The following is a 22,496-nucleotide window of genomic DNA, read 5'->3' as shown; positions in this document are numbered from 1 at the left end:
TTAGTAAAGAAGAAAACAAATATTAATATCCTTCTCCACTATAGAATTTTTTGGAACACAAATGTCAGATTTACCATGTAAAAGCATGTGTACTTCCACAAAGGTGAACATATTAAGAAAAACATGAAAAAAAATCAAACTTCAAATTCGTCATTTTCCATTGGAAAGCTTTACAAACACACACTTTCAGTGGAATTTTAATACACTTTCATCCTAGCAAGTTTTCTCACAGGAAAATCTGATCAGAATATACTCCAGCTTATGTATAATAAATCTTGCAGTATCAGCAAGATCAAGTTTTATTTGGCTTATTACTAATCATACAGAATTGGTGTCACATCAGGGCATGATAGTCTACAGAGTTTCTCATTTCTAAAGATAAGTATAAAAGGTGCACAGCTGCGAAATTCGTAAGGGTATATTCTGAAGCCACATTCTATGCCACATCTGACAGAAATGGAGGCTCTTTTTTCACAACTAAAGTTGTCACATATTCACATATTACACATAAATCACATACTACTGAAACAAACAAACAAAAAGGATAATGGAAATTTTGGTTCCAAAGCATGACTTACAATTCTCCATTTCCAGGCTTACACACTGCACAGTACCACCAATGAAATCAAAGTTGTGTTTTGAAAATGAATTAAATGGTTCCAAAATTCCATTCCTAACATAGCATAGCTGTTATGAAGTCTTTTAGTACTGTAACATTAAGAAAAATGCATTTATGTTCATATCACACATGCTCACAAACAGGGGAGCCCCATTAGTAACTGACTATACAAAGAAAACGGAGCAGTTTGGAGCAGAGGGGAGGAAACCCTGTCCTCAAAGAAATCAACAGCAAATTCCAATTGGTATTGATATTGGGAATTGTATCCATTTTTTTCTGCCATTGTGAAGAAAATAAGAAATAAGTATTTTCTAGGCTCCTTCAGAGATTAACTATCTATTTCTTGTACCACTAACAACCAAAAAAAAAAATTTAAAAAGTGGATTAAAATCACCAGTGAAACTTAAGTTCTGTCTTATTTTTACAGCTCATATAATGATGGTGGGTAAACAGGACTTTTCTGTGAGTCCTGATTCACTCCTAGATATCTTGAAGAACACAGGAATGGTGCATTTTTACTGGAAAGTTGTGTATATGTTTCTTTGTTCCCCTTCTTTTTGTGTAAAGCTGCAGACAGAACACAGAACATGGACATGAGCAGGACTTTTAAACAAGAGTATAAACCTTTATGCAATTTGCAGAGAAGCCTTCAAAAAAGAAAAAATAGGCCAATTTATCCCTCAGATACAGACATGCAATCACATGAATCAGGATTCATGCACATACCTATTTTAAACTATTCCCAAAGGATGCATTCTCTCTCTCTCGTCCTCTGTACAACTCGTCTGAAGTCAGTAATACAGATCTTGGCTCTGCGTGTCCAAAATACAGCCATGAACACACCTCCTTCATTTACTGTAAGTTCAGGCATGCAATCTCAAAAGCAGTTAATGCCTTTAACACCAGCACACAATGAAGAAAATATTTCTGCAACTGATCCTAACACAGGTGGTTTTCCCATAATACATAGTTCCTGCTTTTCTACCCATGAGGCTTTCCTTTTCTTTAATAGATTAGGCTGAATACTGTAGACACATCCTCACTTCATGTCCTTCACCAAAGGAGCTGAATGCAAAAGTCCCATTGATTTAAGACCTGAGGCTGAATTAGTAATCCCAGTTCTTCAGTCATTCATTTAGAAATGGAGACTATATGGTCTTTAAGGCAATAAGAGAAAGGAACAAATCACAGTGAATTCATGTTATGTGTACTCCAGAAGGTCCTTTTTGTTCTTTACTTTTCTTGTAAGTTGACTTTACCCTCTATAACCAACAGAGTAAATTAATTATCCCAAAGGATCCAAACCAAAGGATGGGATCACTTACCCATTTTTTTTTGTAAGTCCAAATGCATTAACCAGTGAATTGATATTATAAAGTCTCAGGGAGCCAATATCTGCCACAATTCCCAAAAGGGAAGGTAATATGATGCCTTTTCTTGTTGCGTCATATTTTAAGGTGAAGGCAATGCATAAGTGGTTCGCTTAGCTTCTTGGCAGTACTTTCCAGCTTTTTCAATGGAACATCTCATATTCAAGAATATTTACCAGCTACAGCCAGAAAACAGGGTGGAGACTTGGAGACTTTGCTAAAAACAATTAGCAGTACTAAAACAATTATGCATAATATTCGATACCATATACCACTTGACTATGGGAACTTGCTTAACTGAGGTGGCAATGCCAGGTTTCCCTACAGACTCCCTCTCTGTACTGAGGTTGTGCACTTTCTTATTTACCAGCTGTCTGCAGCTTCCTGACTTCGCCAGAGCTGAAGAAGTTTAATTCAAACACGTTTTGCAAAAAACAAAGACTGCAGGTCACTAATGGAAACAAACAACTGTTAATGCATTTTCCCCAACAAAATGAATAAAGAAGTTACAATTACAAGAGCCAGCTCACATTCCTTACAAAATTCAGCACCCTTCCTAAACCTTAGACCATGTAGGTGCTTTGCTCCTACATTATCACTAGCACAGCAGGGCTGTTATTCTCCCATGTGCAATTTTTAACAGACAGAAACCCACAATTTTATTCTATTCTTATGTATGGATATATTCTGGCTTGTATCCTTGTATGAACAAATGACTCTCTATTCATTATACACACTGCACACCCCCCAAGATACCTTCCCATTCCCACATGAAGCAAGCCTTCGAAAGAATATAGCTGCTGCAAAGGCATGAAACCTCAGTGCAGATAGCACCCATCTTGCAGACCATGTCAAAGCATCCAGATTCCTGCCCCTCTCCTGAACAGAGTTCCTGTAAGGATGGTGTTAAGGATGGAGAAAACTTTTCTGTCTGAGATCCCTTTATGGAGATGCCATCAAAAACTGTGGATTGTAAGATTCATGCACTAACTTATTCATGCATTTTAATATAGCTGAAATTGTAAAAATTACTTTATACCGAGTTCTGCTTTGGAGTCCAAACCCTGAGGTGTGCAAAGAGCTAGGTACATCCCAGATAGAAAGTTGACCCCCACCACAAAGCCAGGTGCAGATGATCGTGGAGCAGCCATAATGCAGGGCACAAAGAATAATTTTTCTCCCTCCAATAAACCCGTATCTTCTACAGACAAACAAGGAAGGCCATCAGCTACCCGGATACAACAAGGTATGTCCAGCTTTGTATTTCTCTATGACTAGAGTCTTCTTGTGTACCAGGATATGGCTTATAAAATACTTCTGTAATGACAGCAAGACCTTTATGAAAATGCTGTTCAGCTCAAAGCACAGCAGACCATGCAATAGTGAGCACTGAAGGCAGTATGTTGTGTTGTAGATCTGCAAGGGGAATTATATTTTCAACATACTACTTACACTAAGCCACCTTCTTGAGGGCCCCAGTCAACCCCTGTGTACACATAAGATTTTTCTTACTTGGAGCAGCATATGTTTGCAAAAACAAGGCTGTAGCATCTAATGCCACATACCAGGCAGGCTGGGAAAGCAGTCTTTGCCCCTGAGGCCATGAAGTGGAAGAACTGTAGGAAGGCAACCACTAGGAACTGCTCTTCATATTTACACACATGAGAAATATAATCTCCAGATGTGTTTCAGTTACACAAAATCAAATCTTAACTTTTTAAACAAGTCTCTGATACACCAACTATTTGCCCATTTGGATGGTGTGTGTAGTCATTCATTACATGAACTGCAAGAGATAATCCACTCCAAAGTTATTCATGCAGTAGTATGGTTTGTCTTTAGTGTAGTCATGATACAACCGGATGTGAATCAAAAAGAGCTTCACTCTGCAAATAAAATACAAAGAAATATGTTATGGCATTGAGGAAACATGGAAAATCAAAAATACTCGCTTCACCAGAGGAATCATTCATGCTACTGGAAAAGACTTAGAGTATTAGACTAACAAATCAATACTTCATTTCCAAGGGAAGAAACAGCAACAGCTTTTTCATCATTTTTTGATGGAGCTGTTTGCTGAGGTTTGTATCTGCACAATAGTATTAAAAGCACAGCACACACACCACCATGAACTAGCAGGTCTATAAAAATAGGGGTTTTTTAGAAAGCAGAGTATTTTAGAAAGCACAGTTTCGAATTCTAAGGGTGCCGCGTACAAATGCAACTTTGTATTTTACCAGTCCTTCTTTTCTATGTATATTTCACCGAGACGTAATTGGAGGTATAAAACGCTACAAACGTGGCATAAAATGACCAATTCTCCTCCTTAAATAAAACTTTAAGCTTGTAATTACACGATTTTGACACACCGTTTTGCAAAATTTCTGATTAACTACGATCCCTCTATCGGATTAAGCAGAAGTAGTGCTTTTCTTCCTCTACAGCTACGCCTGCTTCGTTTTAAATCAAGTTCCGCTACCGAGGGAGGGAAAACCGCACAAACACGCGAGCATGTACGCATGGGGCCAGTGGGCACCGCGTGGAAGAAAGCTTCTTCGGAGGCAGCCAGAGCGCAGCGCGGGTTTCGGCACGCCCGGACAGCGGGAGCCGCATCCCCCCTCCCCGCGGCCGGCGGCAGCGGCGCTGGGGAGACGCAGGGGAAACAAAGCCGCCGCTGCCGCCGCATCTCCCGAGCCTCTCCCGCCGGGACTGCCACGCTCCGCCGCCCCGGTGCAGGGTCTGGCAGCAGGGTCGCACCGTGCCCGTCCCCGCCCTGCGGAAGGAGGGCCGGGTGGGGAGGGCGCGGAGGGCTCTTCCCGCAGCACCGCACCGCTTCGCGCCGCCGCAGCGCCACTCACCGCGCCGCCCGTGCCCCGCCGAGCCGCGCCGAGCGGTGTGCGGGCGCGTCGCGGCGGCAGCAGGTGCCGCGGAGGAGGTAGCGGGGGCGGGCGGTGCTGGCGAGCCAACCGGGGCCCGGCGCGGCGCCGTGAGTCACTAGCGGGCGCGCAGGGCGGCCGGGCGGCTGCTATAAGAGCGCCGCGGGGACGGCCTCCCCCCGTGCATGTCTCCGGCTGCCGCCTCTGCTCCTCGGCTCTCCGCCCGCAGCGCCTGCCTGCCCGCGCACACTGTCCCCGGCGCGGCGATGCGGCTGGACCAGGAGCCCGGAGACCCGAGCGCCTCGGCCGACAGGCGCGGCGCGGAGCAGCGGGGAGTCCCGCGCTGCTGGGCGCTGCTGCTGCTGCTCGCCCTTGGCTGCCTGCGCGCCGCCGCCGACGGTGAGTGCGGGGCCGGGGGAGTGGGCTGGGGCCCGCACCGCCGGGGCGACTCCCGCCGCTGCCCCCCGCGGCGATTCCGTCTCCCACCGCCCTTTACTTTTGCCTCGTTCTCATTATTTTCTCCCGCTCTTTTGGCCTGCTTGCCCGCTGCCCCGGGGGGACCCGGGTGAACGGGGACGGGCCCGCGTGAACAGGGGGGCGCTGCCGCCGCGCCGGCCCCGCCGCCCCCCGTGCCGGGCGAGGCGCCGCCTTTCCCCCGGGGCCCCGGGCGGCGGGAGCGGTGAGGGGGGACCGAGCCCCGAGAGCCACCCGCCTGCTGCGGGAGGGGCCCGGCTTGCTGTTCGATACTAAGGAGGAGGGTCTGACGGGCTGGGGCTAACGCGAGAGCGTCGAGGAGGACTGGGGCTCTATTGTGGAGGGGGAAAGAGGAGCGCTTGGGAAGCTCGCGGCGTTAAAGGTGCTGTCAAACTGCGGTGCAACTCAGGCTTTGTGTTATCCAGCGTTGTTGGCATGGCTCTAGTTCAGGGTCCGGGGTAACCACCGTGAGGGATCTCCACCTGGTGGCAAGGCTGGGTCCCTGCTCCCGGGGCTGGGCGCTCGCCAGTAGCGCTGCTCGTGGCCAGCTCCCGGGCTGCCTCCCGGTGTAGATGCTGTTGCCCCTATTGGCAGGGGTCCTGCACACTGAGCCAGTTGGATGGTTATTTAAAAATAATTTACTCTTAAGTGGAGGTACTAATCATTTGGCTGACTCCTTTCTTCCCTGAGGACCTGAGCTTCAGCCTCTTCTCCTAGGTAGGAGGTGGGCATTTGAGGTCTTCATTGTTGTATGACTCTTAAATCTCCTGACTATTGTCCTAAAGTAGGCCTAAGTGTCTGATCCTGGTGGTATTTGCTGTAACAATGTGCAGTAGTTCAGACACCATGTATGTTGGGTAGAGCCCTGCCAGCATGTTGTTGTATCCAGTCCTCATACAAAGAGAGAGAGTAGAAATGTCTGCCTAGTCACCTCTCGTCTCCCACTTGTGTAGGTTGCTCCCATGCCTGCTCCGCAACAGACATGGTTAAACAGTTGTAGAACGAAGGACCAAGCTGGCTGGCACTGAAAGTGCTACTTCACTGTGCTCAGAAGTCATCACAAGAGATATGCAGTGGATAGTGATTAGTAGGCTAGCTAACCAAGTTATTCTGATTGTTCTTTCAATTTGAGTTAGTGGTCTCATCAGCTCTCTTCTACTAGTAATTGCAATTGCCAGGGTCGGGGAAAGTCTAAGCTAGTTCCTATATGAGGTCTCACAAGGTTTCCCAATCACGGTTGGAAGCTTTTCTGGGACTCGGTGTCAGATGACAGTACACAAGTGTCACATGTTCGAAGCTGCCCAGAAAAGTAATCTAGCGACATGCTTAAGGGGCTGAAACTAACAGTGATAGCAGAGATATGGAGAAAGGTAGTTTAACTTGGGTAGTCAGTGTAACTACCACAGTGTAAGAGTGACCCTACACCCTATTGCTGCTTATGATCCAACTTCTAGTAAGTATTTACCTGGGGAACAATAAAATATGTGTTAGCAATCACAGACTCTGATGTTACTGGTTCTCGACATTTTTCAGCCTAAGCTGTATTCCAAGGAAGAGAAAATGTGTGATGGTGCTTCTACTGTAAGAAGAGCAGCTTTGAATTAAAGAGAAGCTTTGAATTAGTGGCTAATTGATGCTGATCCAAAAATCATTAGGTGTCAAGTGACTGAAGCTGCAGCTGAGGTATGACTCCATTGCTTTAAATAGCAGTGGATTAGACTGGTAGTATCTAACTAAATTGGTTACCTGGCATTGTAGAATAGTGCTTGGTGTAGGACAGAGGATCAGAGTTACTGGCTGTAACTAGCCATCTTAACTGGAGCTCATTTCAAGTCTGTTAGAGTCTGACAGACATCTTCAGGAGCAGTAGCAGATGCTGACCTCTATATTTGTGCACCTGTGTAGGTGTTAGGTCTTGTCGATTTTTTTTTTTTTTTTTACTTGTTTGTGGGCTAAAAGTAGTTGCTCTGACATTTCACTTGGTATCAGCTGCAGCAGCAATAACATATTCTTAGAATGGCTTGTTGTTAGGATTGTAATTGTAAAGTTAGAGCTGTTACTCCAAGCTCAGCTAGTGTTTCTGTTAGCCTTGTGTGTAGCTTCCCTGTAGCATTTGATCGAAATGCTGTTACATTTGTATGACACCATGTACTAGGCAGCCTTAGCAAGCCTTTTCTGGTTATTCTAGCTTGAAACAGAGTAACTAAGGGCCATGGAATTATTTTGGGATCTCCTTAGTGGCAGGCTTAGTCTAATATCTCTGTATGCTATTTTGGGAAAGGTTGACTGTTCTGACTGTGAACGCTTGGATGAGGAAGTCCTGAAACTATCAGGAGTCAGTTGTTGCATATTTTATGTAGCAGTGAAATATGTGACCAGGACTCACAGCTCTAACCTTCTTTTACAGGTTGCTGGACAGCAAGGTATCAGGCTTAAAACAAGCTTCTAATTGTGGCATCTACTTCCACTTGTTGGTGGCTAGGGTGTGCTGTGAAGCTCAAGGCAAGCTAATTGATTGACAGCTCATGACCAAGTGGTAGTAGCTTTACAAAACCATGCTATTAGGAAGCATATACTGGTGTAATTCCCAACCAGTGAAGGAAACAGTATACACAAGAGTTGATGTTTTGATTTTTGGTATTTTTTGAACACAGTTCCCATGAGAAAGTTATCTTTGTTCTAACAACTGGGTTACTGCTTTACTCCTTCAGTAAGGCTACTAAAACATAAGCAGAACTCAGTAATGCGCTTTTTCACATCTTTGATCATGGATTTACATGAGACATTCAGCAGATAGAATTGCTCATGTTCTTGCTTCTACTGTCCAGCATTTATTACTACCTCATGTGTGGTGGCTAGCCAATATAATGTAAAATGTCTGAGTACCTTCCTTCTGCTTGGAAACTGTCTTGCATTTTGCATGTCTTACAAAGAGGATATAAAAATAGCAAATAATATTCTACTAAAATTTGATGCCCTTTGAGGTCTGGAATGCCAGGACAAAGCACCCTCACTAAATGATGCAATAAACCAAGAAGGATCAGGAGTCTTGCATCATGCTGTAGGCATGTGCAGCCAATACTGATGCACAATCTTACACACTTGTCTGGGTGCATTAAGTGGAACAGCTCTGGCTTAGCTGCTGAAGATGCAGGCTGCTGCTTTCAGTGATAGTTATAACAGGGCTTCCAAGACAAAGCATGTTCCCTAGAGGAATGGGGTCATACAGTTCTAGAGCTGAAAATACAGTGGAAAATGCACTCTAAGGATCTTGCAGAAAGCAGTACCTTACTCAAACATACTAGCAAATCAAGACTTACCAGTTGTGAGACAATGGACTTCATTCCAGAATTAAGTGATGAATTACTTTACTCTTTTAGCATCACACTTCTTTTGATGTATACCAAGGAATGTCTCTGGATGCCACTGTTGGAGGAGTAACATAAAGCATGAAAACTTGCTCAGCTAGAAAGCAGTTATCTAAGCTACCTTTACAGATGTCTTAGGGATTCTGCTGTAATGTGTTAGCAGCAGAGCATTGAAATGCTAATCCAGCTTGACATTAATCAAATTTAAACCAAATTTGTTTAAAGTTTGAAGAGTTTTGAGAATGTGATGCTTGGTGCGAGACAGCATAAGTATTCGTGGGACACACTTTTAAAGGCTTGACCTTGTCTTGAAGAGGAAAACTGAGCAAGAATAACACTGAGACTGTTTGCTGCTGTTTGGCAGGTGGATGGTTATGGTGCTTAAACTCTGCTCTTGTACTGTGAAGGAAAGCTTTCGGTTCTATTTTCATGATTGAATAAGTTGATTGCAAAAATTTGGAGCTCAGATCTGGTTTCATGTTGATGTTATGCTCCTGATTAGGCTGGGTAACTTCTTGATCAGTGGGGAAAGTGACAAGGTATTGCTTAACAGTATTGAGGCTTAGGTTCCTTTTTTTCACTGAAGGTGCGAGAGCAAAATGTGAAGAATCCCAGTTTGCATGTGGTAATGGACGCTGTATTCCTCAAATCTGGAAATGTGATGGTGATGAAGACTGTTCAGATGGCAGTGATGAGAGTGCTTGTGGTAAGCAACCAAAATAATACTTCTATAGTAGTACTTGCTAGCTGGAAGTGGGGACTTAACAGTAGATAGCTGGAGAGATACTTATCCTGCCCAGCACTTCTGGAAGTTGGAATACAAAGACAAATTTCTTAGAATAACCATTCTTGATTCCTTGTACCCATCTGAGGCAATTGACTTTTCCTGTGTTATCTAACTCTCCTGAAATTGGCAACTGAGACAAAGCTTGTGACCAAAATTCTTCACTTGTGAGAGTAGTGACTGACAAGAACAGAATATAAGCCTGTGCTCAGTTGTTTCTTGAGTACATAATAGAAAATGTTTGCTATTAGCACTCTGCTGTTGGCTATTCCATGGCTAAAAGCCCTGTTTTATATGTGAAAGTGATTCTGCTATGTCTCTTGTAAACATTAAATCTAGCTTTGGCTGCCAACCCTTGCTTTAAGCAGACATAGAAGCCAAGACAGATGACTAGATTTACTTGCAGACCAGGCAAATCATACTCTATATCCATCACTGGTGTGGTTGAACTGCCAGTTCCTCAGGCAGACCTAAACTATTACCCTAGAATTACATAGTACCACGCTTCTGTAATGACAAATCAAATGCCTAGACTATAAACTCAAGAGTTCAAAACCTAAATGTTAATATCAACAGACCTTATTTTAACTCAGGTCTGTTTAAAGCAGCAGCTAATATAAACTAACCTGGAATAGTAGTCCTTCAGTGCCTGATTAGATTAATATAAATATTTCTCTATACACAGAATAACTCTGTAGGAAGTGTTCAACAGCGCTGTTTACTAGGTTGGTGGGGGACGACACCAGGTATCCACAAACCAAGGATGTTGAAGAACTTTATAGGGCAACAAAGCTGATCCCTGTTAGCAATAAATAAGCTAAGCTCTGGTCCCTAAACAAGCATCTTTTTCTCCCTTGCAGTGAAGAAAACATGTGCTGAATCTGACTTTGTGTGCCTCAGTGGTCAATGTGTGCCTAACAGATGGCAGTGTGATGGGGATCCGGACTGTGAGGATGGGTCTGATGAGAGTTCCGAACTGTGTCGTAAGTGAACCTGGCGTTGTGGTGTAGCCAAGCTTGTGGGGAGGAGCATTTTGACTTCCTGCCTGCTTGCAGTCTGGCTCTCCTCCTAAAGCAGGGATGAACTTGTCTTGGGGAGCACCTTCTTAAGTGCTTGGCCTTGTCAGGAGGAGACTTTTCACTGCTTAGAAAGATGCAGAACTGAGTAGGCACTCTTGCACTTGCACTGGTAAGAGATAGCAAGTACCAGGTTTTCCTCACAGACAGAAGCAGCAAGTAGAACATGGCAGGCCTGACCGTCACTGTGGCTTGTCCGCCAAGTGATTGCTGTTCTCCAAGGCAGCTACTTTGCAAGTGCAGCCCTAATACTACAGAGCTAATGTAGGGACTGAGTATCTGACTACATGTTGGGTGTGGGAAGCAGTAGTGCAGAGGCTTGACTATGAAGTCTCAGGATTAGCAGCTCTGGTCTGAAGTATCATAACTCATTAAGCAATATAGTTCCAGGAAGTGTCATTTTTCTGTATCAATAGGATTCACACTGGGGAATATTTCAGCCCAAGTCCTAGTGCACTTTGGCATTAGTCCTCCCTACTACTATTTGTTGTAGCTCAAGCTGCTACAGTGTAATTGGCATGCAATCACAAAGCTACCACTACCAAAGGTACCCTTAAAATATTAATCTCTTAGGAACTGGAAGCATCTTTTTTAACTGAACACTACAGAATAGTATAGCCTTTTCCATCATTTTATAGAGATGTTGGCATGTAAATAACTGCAACTTTGTCCAGACCTGAAGGCTTTCAGTCTCAATTTTCAGCACAAATGCTGGTACCCAAGATCAGTGGCTCCTAGATTGAACTTAATCTTTTTTTCAATAGACACGAGAACATGCCGGGTAAACGAAATCAGCTGTGGTCCTCAGTCAACTCAGTGTATCCCATTGTCCTGGAAATGTGATGGTGAAAAAGACTGTGACAGTGAAGAAGATGAACAGAATTGTGGTAAGGAGAGAAATGGTGGTTGCATAACTGTTTGAAATTGACTTGTCTGGAAAGGAGTAGCTGGGCAGTAATCTGGGAAGATAAATTTTGATAGTATCAATATCTCTCCTACATTAGTCTTGTTTTGCAGCTACTTAAAGCAAACTTTTTCTAACACTCCTCTATCCTGCTGAATTAAGAGCTACAATAATGTAAGCTTTTTAATGTGTGTCTTTTTTCTCTGCTAATTTTGGTAGTAGCCACAGGTAGGCTTAGTCACCTGGCAAGCCAACTGTCAGATCTTGTTTTCTGCAGAGTTTCTGAAATTGGTGCTTACATTAACAAATTATCTCCTAAAAGTGTAGTAGCAACTTTTAGCTAAGGGCATAGCTAATCTACTTTATAGTCCTATCCTGAAATATCTGTGAAGCTGGATTTCTGATGTTTGGGTGGCTGGGGGTTGGAACTTCAGGATGGTACACAAGTAAAGCTACTACTGCAGCATTAGAGTGCAGCATTCCTGGCTTGTTCAAAAGAATTTGTATACATATGAGTTTTCTGCAGTGTCCTGAGACATACTTGCTGTAACCAAAGCCACAGGGCTGGCTTCCATTGGAACCATCTTACCTGGATGGCCTAGTGAGACACAGATCTCCAGAATTTTGCTGTGTGTCTGTGGAGTTCCCATCTTACTCAGCAAACTAATGCCTTAATCTACAAGTAAATCTACAGACAGTGTTTCTAATGAAGCTGATAAAACTATGAGCCTAGGCATACTGAGCTATTAGCTACATTGCTATTAAATCAGCATAATTTGTACTGACGTAAATTGCATGGGTGTGCTTAACCACGGGATCAACTCAGGCAAGATCTTGGTCTGTTATCCCTTCTGGTCTAGGCAAATGGGCCACTGCTGTCCTGGGGACCAGCGCAAAACACTTTAATTTCAAACTGCAATCCATGATGAGTTAGCATTTCTTTTACCTTCTGTCTTTGGTTCACAGGGTTAGACCCTGTTTTCTGAAAGACTTGAAATCTGAAGTGCAGGACAGCCTAGCTACTTCAGAAGGTTATTTTCACCCAGTAGTTCAAATCTGATGCCTATCACTTGCAATGTCCAAGGGCAGTGAGGATGGTCTGTGGAACCCAAGTGTCCTGTAGGTGGTCATTTAGGCTTCCCTATTGCCTTATGCAGGATGCTGATCTTGTGTCAGCTAGCAGCTGCAAAACAAAATACCTTCACACAAATGTGTGAAGTGACAATGTACTAATCTCTCTTACTCCCATTACCCCAGGCAATGTGACTTGTAGTCCAGCAGACTTCACATGCAACAGTGGGCAATGTATTTCCAAGAGCTTTGTCTGCAATGGTCAAGATGACTGCAGTGATGGTAGTGATGAGCTGGAGTGTGCACCTCCTACCTGTGGAGTTCATGAGTTCCAGTGCAAGAGCTCGACTTGCATTCCCCTCAGCTGGGTGTGTGATGATGATGCTGACTGCTCTGACCACTCAGATGAGTCTCTAGAGCAATGTGGCCGCCAGCCTGCACCTTCTGTGAAGTGCTCTGCCAGTGAGGTGCAGTGTGGCTCAGGTGAATGTATCCACAAAAAGTGGCGCTGTGATGGAGATCCTGATTGCAAGGATGGAAGTGATGAAATCAACTGCCGTAAGTTCACTTGGTCCTTCTCTAGGAGGTACTGCTTGACTCCTCTTTTATTTCCTTTGCTTCAGTAAACCTCAAGAGTAAAAGTCTGTAATGGCTGTGTCCTCAGCTTCTCGGACCTGCAGACCAGACCAGTTCAGATGTGAAGATGGGAACTGCATCCATGGGAGTAGGCAGTGCAATGGTGTGAGAGATTGTCTGGATGGCACAGATGAAGCAAATTGTAACAACGGTGAGTGTGGAATTGAGCAAGAGTAAAGTCTTTGCAGAGTATCTGTTGAAGCTGGTAGTCACCTTCACAATCTTCATTATGTCAGTTATTCAGTGCTCTGGACCCGGCAAATTCAAGTGCAGAAGTGGAGAATGCATAGATATCAATAAAGTGTGTAACCAGCAGAGAGACTGCAAGGACTGGAGTGATGAGCCCCTCAAGGAGTGTAGTAAGTGAATAAACTCTTTGCACAATTCTGACTACTAGATATACTTGGATGTAGTCTCTGAGTTGTCAGATGTCAGCTGGAATGCCCGTTGGCACTTCTTGGTGGCAAACTTACAACTGAGACCAACCTAGTTAATAGCCTAGTTTTATTCTAGCCAAACTGGCTGATAGGAGGTTTCTCTGTAGTCAGGAAAGCACTTGAATGCATTAGAAACATTGAAACTTCAGGAACATCAGTCTTTATTGCTGCCTGTTTGTAAACACAGAGAAGGTGCTGGTAGCTGAGTGAACATGAATTTGAGGGGGTTCTCTTGCATATGACTTCGAGTGCCAGAACAGTGGCAGATCATTTATCAGATGTGGCAGGCATTGTTAGGAAGTGGATGTGTACCTGGAAAAGTGCTCCATGGCTAAGACTATAAAGCTAAACATGCATGCCTTCTCAGAAGTGGCCAATTCTCTCTTCTAGACATCAATGAATGTCTGGTGAACAATGGTGGATGCTCTCATATCTGCAGAGATCTCATTATTGGCTATGAATGTGACTGTCCAGCTGGGTTTGAGCTTCTGGACAGGAGAACTTGTGGCGGTAAGTATCTAGTAGTTTAACAGGGACTCTACTGTGATATTGGAGGTGAGCATAAATTAAACTTTTGTTTTTACAGATATTGATGAATGTCAGAACCCTGGTATATGTAGTCAGATCTGTATCAACCTGAAAGGGGGCTACAAATGTGAATGTAGCCGTGGCTATCAGATGGATCTTGCTACTGGGGTGTGCAAGGCAGTTGGTGAGTGTTGACATGACTTTTATATTCCCACTTTAAAATGAGTCAGCAAATGATGCACTGCTTATACTACTCTGGTTTTTACACTAGCTATTATGGTGTTACTGATCTCTACTAACACTTCAAATGATGCTATGATACAGCACTTAAAGCTGCCTGACATAAACTGCTTGTGTCTGCTCCCTGGGCAGGAGGATCCTCCCCATCAAGTCGTAGAGGGAGAAAAGGATGAGGTATGGTACAGCCAAGACCTCTGTCAGCATCTGCTACCAAGGGTGGAATGGCAAATACTAAATATGATGACTCTTAAAACTTGTTATAAAAGAAAAGTATGTGACTGAATATCTAGAAGTACAGATAACAAACTCTGTTCACAGGGAAAGAACCAAGTCTAATTTTCACCAACCGCCGGGACATAAGGAAGATTGGCCTTGAGAGAAAAGAATACATTCAGCTTGTAGAGCAGCTAAGAAACTCTATAGCTCTAGATGCTGATATTGCTGAGCAAAAGCTTTACTGGGCAGACTTCAGCCAAAAAGCAATCTTCAGGTAAATGGGCTTAGCTTCTGAACCTAGTGTACTTCCCTAAACCATCCCATGATTTTACCCAAGCTATTTCTCTAGTCTCTGGTAATGAAAACTAGATTCCTGTCCTAAAGACAAAGTACAGTTGATACAATCTACCAAGGTGTGTGCCCGTTGCACTTCCTAGTAACTGCTGCTACAGCTGCTGTACAACAGTAACTGTTGTACAACTGCTGCTTTGTACAAAAGGCACTCTGTGGAAAGTCCCATATGCATCTTGTTCCTGAAATTTTGTGCAGTATTTGCTGAGGTATGCCAAGAGATAGTATCTGCAGTGGAAGTGGTTAAAAGCAAGTAATTCTTGTCTTCCAGTGCCTCTATTGATACCCGTGATAAAGTTGGAACACACATCAGAATCCTGGACAACATACACAGCCCTGCAGGAATTGCTGTTGACTGGATTTATAAGAACGTCTACTGGTCAGACTCAACTGCAAAGACCATTTCAGTGGCTAGCCTAGATGGCACAAAAAGAAAGGTTTTGTTTCTCTCTGAGCTGAGAGAGCCAGCTTCTATTGCTGTAGATCCTATCTCTGGGTGAGTATTTGTCCAGGTTCTTTTAAAAGAGTGGACCTACCAACTACATGTTCTGATAACTGACTTAGGTAGCCTTTGTTAGTTATTGGTCATAATAAAGAGTGATACTACACAGTACTATAGTGCATCATACAACATAAATTCTGCTTCACAGCTTTATGTACTGGTCAGACTGGGGTGAGCCAGCAAAAATTGAAAAAGCAGGAATGAATGGATTTGACAGACAGCAGCTTGTGACAGCAGAAATCCAATGGCCTAATGGAATTGCTCTAGGTATGTTGAACTTGTCTCTGCCAGAGATATTCTGGAGCTTTAGCAGTTTTTTTGCTACAAAAGCCAAGGTCATTCTTCAGAGAACTATTTTCAGCTTCTGAGAAAGGGAAGCTTCTGTATGCCTGAAGACAGGCATCAGCACTTCTCAGATGCTGAAATAGTAACTTTTCCTGAACTGCTGTATATTATAGTTGAGGCACAGGCCGCGTAGGCATCACTGCAGCAGCCCTCTGTATCTTAGAATGGTAAGAAACTAGGGCAACACTGCCACCATTCTCAAACCTGTGCGTGTTTCAATTCTTGCAGCAAGATTTGGAGGTTTCCTCCATGTGGACACTAAATATATTTCGTCTTTTCTCCCTCCTAGATCTTGTAAAAAGCCGCCTGTACTGGCTTGATTCTAAACTACACATGCTGTCAAGTGTGGACTTGAATGGCCAGGACCGTAGAATTGTGCTGAAATCACATATGTTCCTTCCTCATCCTCTTGCTCTAACCATTTTTGAAGTAAGAATGACATCCTATAGTCATTGTCAAAAATCCTCTTCTTGCTGGTATGAGGTTGATAGCATAATGGGGGTAATGGGATGCAATGACCCTGTCTTCTAGGACCGTGTGTACTGGATTGATGGAGAGAATGAGGCAGTCTATGGGGCCAACAAATTCACTGGAACCGATTTGGTTACCCTAGTGAACAACCTCAATGATGCACAGGACATCATTGTGTATCATGAACTTGTTCAGCCTTCAGGTAATTCCAATACAGTTTATAGTTAAGTCAGTGCATACTTGTAAGAAGCCTGCCCTGCCTGGATGGTGGCAAATGGTATCCCTTCACTGTAAAGCTTTCCATTCCTACTCCTGCTTGGAGCTTCTAACACAGGCAGCCCCATGGGGTTGAGAGGTCTAATTGCAATTGCTCTTTCTTGGGCAGAGCATATATAAATCTATAACCAGCTGAGACAAGTAATTTTACTAAAACAATTACTGAGCAAATACTTCTGCTGCACACCTGGAGCATGAAGGCTCACTCTTGTTCACTCCTTAATTGCTGTACCAACAGGTAGGAACTGGTGTGAAGAGCACATGGCAAATGGAGGCTGTAGCTACCTGTGCCTGCCTGCTCCTCAGATAAATGAACATTCTCCAAAGTACACCTGTGCATGTCCTGCTGGGTACTTCTTGCAGGAGGATGGTCTGAGATGTACAGGTACTGTAACACAACTGCAGTCATTCCCAGGATGAATGGGGAAGGAGTAGGAGAGTATTGAACCTGTTAGGGGGTAGGAAATACTGTGCTATAGGCTGACAGCTTTGCTAAAATTAATCTGATGTAATTAATCCTGGAGGGGAGGGCCTTATGCATTAATATGGCACTTAGAGTCTGCAGGTGCTGTTCAAAGTCCATGCTTTGTTTCTGCGTGATCATTGTCATTTGCAACAAGATCTTGTACCTCCATGGCTTTTTGCAGACAGCAAGCACAAGGACAAAACATACTCAGCCTCTTATAAAACAGGAGTATAAACTAAGACAGCTGTACATATAAATACACAGGTCAAAAGCTGATTGGCTAATGTTGCTGTCCAAGGAAGTTTGTACCTCCCTTTCAGTCCAGATGAGCATGCTGCTGTACTACTGTTGTCAGCACTGACTATGCAGCAGGCTTGCTTTGTCCTGTTGAGTGGGACTAGAAACTCCAAGGTGCCACTGACTACGTTGTGTATTGATTCTGAATGCCACAGAGTGCTAAATGCAAGGATGCTGGCTTCCCTTGGCTTCTCTAAAAGGTTACTATGGGTATCAAAGGCTGTACCTAACCAATAAACTTGTAAAACCAAAATCTTATTCAGAAAACCTTATGTGAGGCATGGGATGGCTTATGACTGTTGTGACTTTAAATGCTTGTAATTCATTCCTCATTAACTGTCTGGCCTTGTTCTTGGAACTACTTTTCATCAAGAACTCTCTGCTGAGGCTGTGCTAGTGAAATAGTTAATGTCAGTGTTCCCAGTGAAGCTAACAATCTGCATGATCATTTTTGCCATCTGCTGAACCTTCACTACCATGGCTCTCATAGCAAAGCCATTGCAGAATTTCAGGATTAACTGATCTATAATTAGTTCTTGATCTATAATTAGTTTCAGGTACTGGAACAACTGTGGCTTACACTGAGGCTAAAGATACCAGCACAACAGAAAAATCTCCAACTGTTGGACTAGTTCCTGGAGGTACTGGTCCCAATAACTCACACTGCTAAACATTAGAGAAATTAAATGCAAACTGACCAACTAGCCTACTTGGAAGTTTTTTCCTTTGCATGCAAGTAGAGAACACAGGCCAGATCACTTGAGTAGTGTAGCAGCTGGAGCATGTCTTAAACAGATTTAGTTCACATAGGACAGTGTGGAATCTGTAGGTCCCATGAAATCCCAGGAGTTCTCAGAGAAGGCAAGCAATAAAGAAAGCTTCTAACTAATACAGGATGAAGCATGTTAGGCTGTTCTAGCAGTGTATTTCTGACAAGCTAATCAAATAGGAGCTTCTTGGTTTGGGAAATGCTTGCATATGACAATCTACCAACTTGTCAGTATGCAAGCTCACTGCATCCAATTCTCATGCAGGATTCAACACTAGTGGTACAACTTCTGAAGTAACTGCAGCTGGAAGAACATCAGCAGCTTGGATCATTCTTCCTGCTGGTGAGTAGAGCATTTACTAGCCTTTTGGAACCCATGTGGTAGGACAAGCCACTCTTAGGAGCTTGACCTGACTCTTCTCCATGTTTGCAATCTCTTTATCTCCCTGCAGTATTGTTGATGATGGCTGCAGCAGCTGGCTACTTCATGTGGCGTAACTGGCAGCACAAGAATATGAAAAGCATGAATTTTGATAACCCAGTTTACCTAAAAACCACAGAAGAGGACCTCACAATTGATATTGGAAGACACAGTGGTTCAGTAGGACACACCTACCCTGCAGTAAGTAAACCTATTAACCTATTATGTCTGAGACTCCAGATAATAATTGGAGTAGAAAGACTGCCAAATGATAACTGAATTGAATTTAGGAGAGGTCTCTGCTTTTGAAAGCTGCTGGCTGCAGGCACTACTGGGCTAAATCAACTGACAACTTTACCCTATAATTAAGGTTAAAGTTGTGGTAGGTAACTAGTGTCTGTACCTGGGATGGAGTAATCTGTGCTGAATGTGGTCACTAGCCTGCAGAATTAGCAATGATGTGTGTTGCTTTGTCTTTTATTAGTGCAACTGTAGCTAACTTGTACTTATATTTTTTACAGATATCTGTTGTCAGCACAGATGATGATATGGCATGAGCACTGGATCAGCAATCACTTTCAGTTTACTTGTGTCTTACACTCTTTGGGGATAGTAACCAGGTTTGTGGCTGAAGAACTTCCTCCATTCTTGGAAGAAAGAAGATACTTTCTGCATTTATGGATCACTTGTGTAAATAGTTATTACTTTCTACAATTTAACAACTCTGTATATACCTGTCCACAACAATTCAGCTGTTAGTGGTTACAGTTTTATCCGTAACCCTTGGGTTGGTTAGTCGGTAACATCACTGACTAAATATAAAGCACTTTCCATAGAAAGCCATATTCCAGCCACAACTTGTAACACCTGTACATATGTCTATAGGCCACTTGTAAATAATTATTGGAAAATCACTATCAAGCACTTTGAAATACTTCAGATGTAAATTATTGTACACTCTCTTTTTCAATGATTGGGGCAATGGCAATAGGAAAAAACGGGTTATTATGATTGCCAAAAATTTGTAGACATAAGTAATTTTGTATGTATGATTGCTTCAGTCTTGTCTGTTACCTCTTAGAGGTCTACAAGAATGAATGATCTTTAAGAAACCACTGTAAAACTCAAATGCAGCCAAGGGGATAAAATAAAATGAGTCAAGCAGTTGAAAGTATTGTTCTTGATTATTACATTAGCACTGAAGTAAAACAATGTATCTCATAAGTTGAAAGCTTTAGTAGGCTGCACTACCACTGCCAGCCAGATCATGAAGTATTTCTTCAATTATTTCAGCAGCATTCTAGGCAGCTAAGACACTTGCCAAGTGACATGTTTGTTCTTGAGACTAATAGTCTGCATGGAGCAATGGACAGAGTGGGTCTCCTATCAAAGAAGCCCAGCTGATCTCCTAAGTTAGGACAGACACAGGCTAAAATGACACAACTACTGCTGCATATTTTGAGAGGCAGCACTGGCAGACATGTAAGATGGAGACAGGTCAGAGTGTGGTCTGCCAGGTGAATGTGAGGTCCTTGCAGTGTCAGGCTATTGGCAGTTACTCCCCATAACTTTTGTAGTATGTGGTGCTATTTGACTGTTGCTAATCCTTCCCCCTTCAAGATAAGAAAAAAATTGCTTATGGTGGGAGGAATGGAATTTCAAGGCTAAGACATCATTTGGAAGAAGCAATAATCTCTTGGTTATGCTTTAGTGATGACATGTTAAATCATTCTCAATCAATCCTGTCTCTAAAATAGTAACAACAAAAATCATCAAGTCAGAACTTGGATCAGTTCCTAGGCTTGCTTCTAATGCCTGTTCTCATTGCAGCTAGAGCTGGAGTCTGTTCTTTTAATGGTCTTCCTGTATTGTGGATTCCTTTTATTAACAGATGAGGACAGCTGCCAGCTTGTACAGATTTAAAATAAATTGTTTCTAGCAAGTTTACAACTCTTTGGGGAGTTGAAGCTTCTAACAAGCTATCTCTGGCAACTCTTGACTGCAGGCATTTAAGATATCTGGAACTTATGTAGACTAAATTGTCTTGCAAAGATTAGGCTGTAAGGGGGCCTCTAAAGTTTCTGGCTAGCAATACTGTATCTATTTTACCAAGTACCTTTTGGGATAAAGTGCCTTTCATAACTTTGTAATATGTGAGGTTCATTAGTTATGGGTAGAATTCAACTTTTCTGGTTAAACTCCTAAATCTGGATACTCTGAAGTATTTGTGTAAATGTGACAAAACAAAATGTAATTCTCAGTCAGATGGTTAATTATAAATTCACATGGCAGCTAATTACAGGCAAAATGCTCTGCCTTCCCAGTCTTTGTACAGAACAGCTCTGTTTTTTTGATGAATTTCATTGCTATTACCAGTATCATAACAAATGGTATAAGGAGAAACCAGTGAGACAAATAAAGACATTTCTTCCTGAGGTTAATATTTATTTGAAGTAGCAACTTAACCCTATTTTGGCAACCTGAGTAAATTTTACAGACACTGTGGACTCTAGGAATTTGTTTTCTGACTTTACTCCAGTGTGGTGAACAAAGAATAGTGCCTTGACAAACAAAATTTATTCCTATGGTCTTGAAGGGACTTAACACTTTTCCAGATAAAACTTACATGGCTTCATATAGCAGGAGGGGAGGAGTGGGGAATATAAGGCAGTAGCAGGAGATGATACAAAATGGCCTGTACTTACTTGCAAATGTTGCTTGGTTTTTAGTCTCACTAGGTTTATTCTTTCCTGCCCTTCTTCATTTTTGTGTTATAAAATAATTGTTTACTTCCACAACAGGCTTGGAGAGTGGTCAGAGATTCCTTCTGTAAAAACAGATCCAACTTGCATTGACAAATACCTTCCTCTCTTTTTTAACAGTTTTTTTCCCCTGCCATCTGCAAGTGTTTGACTCTGTTTAACTCCTTCTCATATGACTCCTTTGGCATCTAGTGAAGGTGGTATAGCCATACTGAGCACTCCTACAGCAGCACCCTGTGGCTGTGCTGGTGTCCACTGAAGGAATTCTCAGTCATTATCCCAGTCTCAGCTCCTCTGCTGCAGTCTTGTGGTATCCCAGAGCAATGGGACATCCATAACCTCTTTGGTCAGATTTCATATATGTTGACTTTATAGTCCTCCTGAAGAATTTTCTGCTTATAGATACAAAAATATGACTGTAATTGGTTATTGAGGTAGTATCAAGGTAATGGTATGGGTTTTGCTTCCCAGAAAAATAAGCCCTCTGGTTCTAAATGCTGCCTATTTCTGTTCAGTGTCTGCTGGCCAGTGTGAGTGCAAAGCTAAATTTGAATCTGGCTTTTTCTTTCCCTTGTAAACATGCAAGTTTCTCTTAATACACTCCCTCTGCTCCCGCATTATTTTCTGCCTCCTATTTGTTCTGTCTTTGTTTTTATAGCACTGTAAATATTTTACATTATTGTTCAGAGGGAAATTAACATAAAGGGAATTGATTCTGTGCATGTCATTTTCTTCCTCTTCTGCACCTTGTTCCTCTACAGCTAGCTACAATATGCATTTTCAAACCCAATTTGTATTTGCCTACATTTTTAATGGACATACCTTTTTTTCCAATCAGATCTTTCCTGAAACAGCAAAGATGCATTTATCTATTTTTATGTAAGTGCTGAATCTTGCTAGATAAGAGAAATAAAGAAGCAAAGACTTAGGCTGGAAGAAATAGTGTGAGAATCCTCAGACAAAGGAAAAAAGCATACAGCTGCAGAACCTCTCTTCACTTCACAACCTGGATATAAGTGGAGGTCTGCCAGTACTTTCTGTAGGTATGGCACAGCATGTCTGTGAAGAAATGTGCTCATGTACCTTCTTTGAGCTGCCTCACAACAGTGGTTGGTATTATCACTTACTGGAAGAAGGTTCTGTCTGCTCTGTTGAAGCCAACTTAATACATTCCTTGCTTGCTGGTTTTTGCTTTTCCTCTCCTGAAAGAGCTTTGAAATTTGCCCATATCAATGAA

At 42.8% G+C, this 22,496-nt stretch overlaps 1 protein-coding gene across 2 annotated transcripts; it reads left to right on the top strand.

Annotated features, from left to right (window-relative positions):
- Positions 1-5,050: 5,050 nt before the first annotated feature.
- VLDLR (very low density lipoprotein receptor) lies at positions 5,051-20,932 on the top strand. 2 transcript variants are annotated; one of them, XM_054003664.1, is made up of 19 exons: positions 5,051-5,264; positions 9,294-9,413; positions 10,352-10,474; positions 11,332-11,454; positions 12,729-13,100; positions 13,207-13,329; positions 13,415-13,537; positions 14,006-14,125; positions 14,202-14,327; positions 14,702-14,873; positions 15,222-15,446; positions 15,601-15,719; positions 16,087-16,226; positions 16,329-16,470; positions 16,783-16,929; positions 17,859-17,948; positions 18,342-18,419; positions 18,529-18,698; positions 19,019-20,932. In XM_054003664.1, exons 1-19 carry the CDS (start codon positions 5,051-5,053, stop codon positions 19,052-19,054), a joined length of 2,763 nt encoding a protein of 920 aa, XP_053859639.1. In that variant the 3' UTR covers positions 19,055-20,932. The 2 variants fall into 2 exon arrangements, with proteins under 2 accessions (XP_053859639.1, XP_053859640.1); XM_054003665.1 differs by lacking the exon at positions 17,859-17,948 and having other exon boundaries at positions 5,132-5,264.
- Positions 20,933-22,496: the final 1,564 nt, after the last annotated feature.

This window comes from Vidua macroura, chromosome Z, assembly GCF_024509145.1.
Source record: "Vidua macroura isolate BioBank_ID:100142 chromosome Z, ASM2450914v1, whole genome shotgun sequence".
NCBI classification, from domain to species: Eukaryota; Metazoa; Chordata; class Aves; order Passeriformes; family Viduidae; genus Vidua; species Vidua macroura.
Note: the sequence above shows the minus strand (reverse complement) of the source record. Positions and strands in the feature narration are given on the sequence as shown.

Bases quoted from the DNA above. Each gene is read 5' to 3' on its own strand.
- VLDLR (XM_054003664.1), top strand. From the start codon at position 5,051: ATGTCTCCGGCTGCCGCCTCTGCTCCTCGGCTCTCCGCCCGCAGCGCC. The intron at 14,874-15,221 runs GTAAATGGGCTT...CTTGTCTTCCAG, and splicing joins AGCCAAAAAGCAATCTTCAG to TGCCTCTATTGATACCCGTG. The intron at 15,447-15,600 runs GTGAGTATTTGT...TCTGCTTCACAG, and splicing joins GCTGTAGATCCTATCTCTGG to CTTTATGTACTGGTCAGACT.